This window comes from Myotis brandtii, unplaced genomic scaffold (assembly GCF_000412655.1).
Source record: "Myotis brandtii unplaced genomic scaffold, ASM41265v1 scaffold934, whole genome shotgun sequence".
NCBI classification, from domain to species: Eukaryota; Metazoa; Chordata; class Mammalia; order Chiroptera; family Vespertilionidae; genus Myotis; species Myotis brandtii.
In genome coordinates, this window is record NW_005371854.1 from 135,841 (window position 1) to 136,915 (window position 1,075).

The following is a 1,075-nucleotide window of genomic DNA, read 5'->3' on the forward strand; positions in this document are numbered from 1 at the left end:
TAACAAAGAAACAGAATTTCTGGAGGATGAGGCCCAGAAATCAGAATTTTAAAAAGATTCCCAGGTGATTCTAATGTGCAGCCAAGGTTGAGAACCACTGTTTTAGAGGAAAAGAAGACAACAACAAAAATAACAGTTGCTCATCATTATAGCTTCTAGCCATACAAAGGACCTTGCCAGAAGGAAGAGTGAGTCTTACATTTTGATCAAAGGCAAAAATATTTAAAACAAGAACTGCAGAATTTCATAAAACAATGAGTCACTCTTTCATAAACATTTTCTTTTCTAATTGAAGGAGACTTCCCCCCCTAATTCTTTAGTACACGTCATGTCAATGTCATGTGTTAACATCCAATTCCATGTCGAGGTAATGGCCATACGATTAAACTGGAGAATGATATACAAAAGAATGCACAAAATGATTGTAAAATTCCAGAATCACTCTTTAAACTTTCCGAAAAAGTATTTCCTACCTGAGGGGCATTTGTAGCCACTAGAAATGCATTTGTCCGCCCTGGGTGGTCGTAATCATGCATGGCAGCTGCCACATACAAAGCCATCAATTCCAAGGCAGGAATGTTTGAAGACAGGCAGCCATAGCTCTCATCTGGGATTGAGCAGCTCCTCGAAGAAATGTAAGCAATCCGCCCAGGGTTAATTCTATCATCAGACTCTGAGGAACAAGCAGAAGCAGCATTAGACATATAACCTCCTCACAATGAGGCTAAGGAGGGGAATCCCCATAGGCAATATGATTATCTTATGTTTACTTACTATGAATTAGTTTCTATTTATAAACAAGGACTTAAAACAATAACAAGCCATCCTAACAAGTGTTAGGGGATCTCACTGTGGTTTTGATTTTTATTTCCCTAATAATTAATGATGTCAAGTATCTTTTTGTGTACCTGATGCCATGTAGATGTCTTTAGAAGAATGTCCATTTTTTAATCAGATTGTTTAACATTCAGGGCACTGGGCAGCGCCGTGGGCCTTTGCGATGCTCTGTTTTAATTAAACAGTGGGATTCCCCTGGCCCGCACCAGTTCTAAGTCGGCTGCTAGGCGCTGCGCAG

General features: G+C 39.7%; 1 protein-coding gene across 1 annotated transcript in view; it reads right to left on the minus strand.

Annotated features, from left to right (window-relative positions):
* PDE3B (phosphodiesterase 3B, cGMP-inhibited) overlaps window positions 1–1,075 on the minus strand; it is a 155,750-nt gene that overhangs the window by 26,423 nt on the left and 128,252 nt on the right. The window contains exon 12 of the mRNA XM_005885892.2: window positions 474–673. Coding sequence (XP_005885954.2) covers window positions 474–673 — 200 coding nt within the window. The remainder of the gene's footprint in view (window positions 1–473; window positions 674–1,075) is intronic.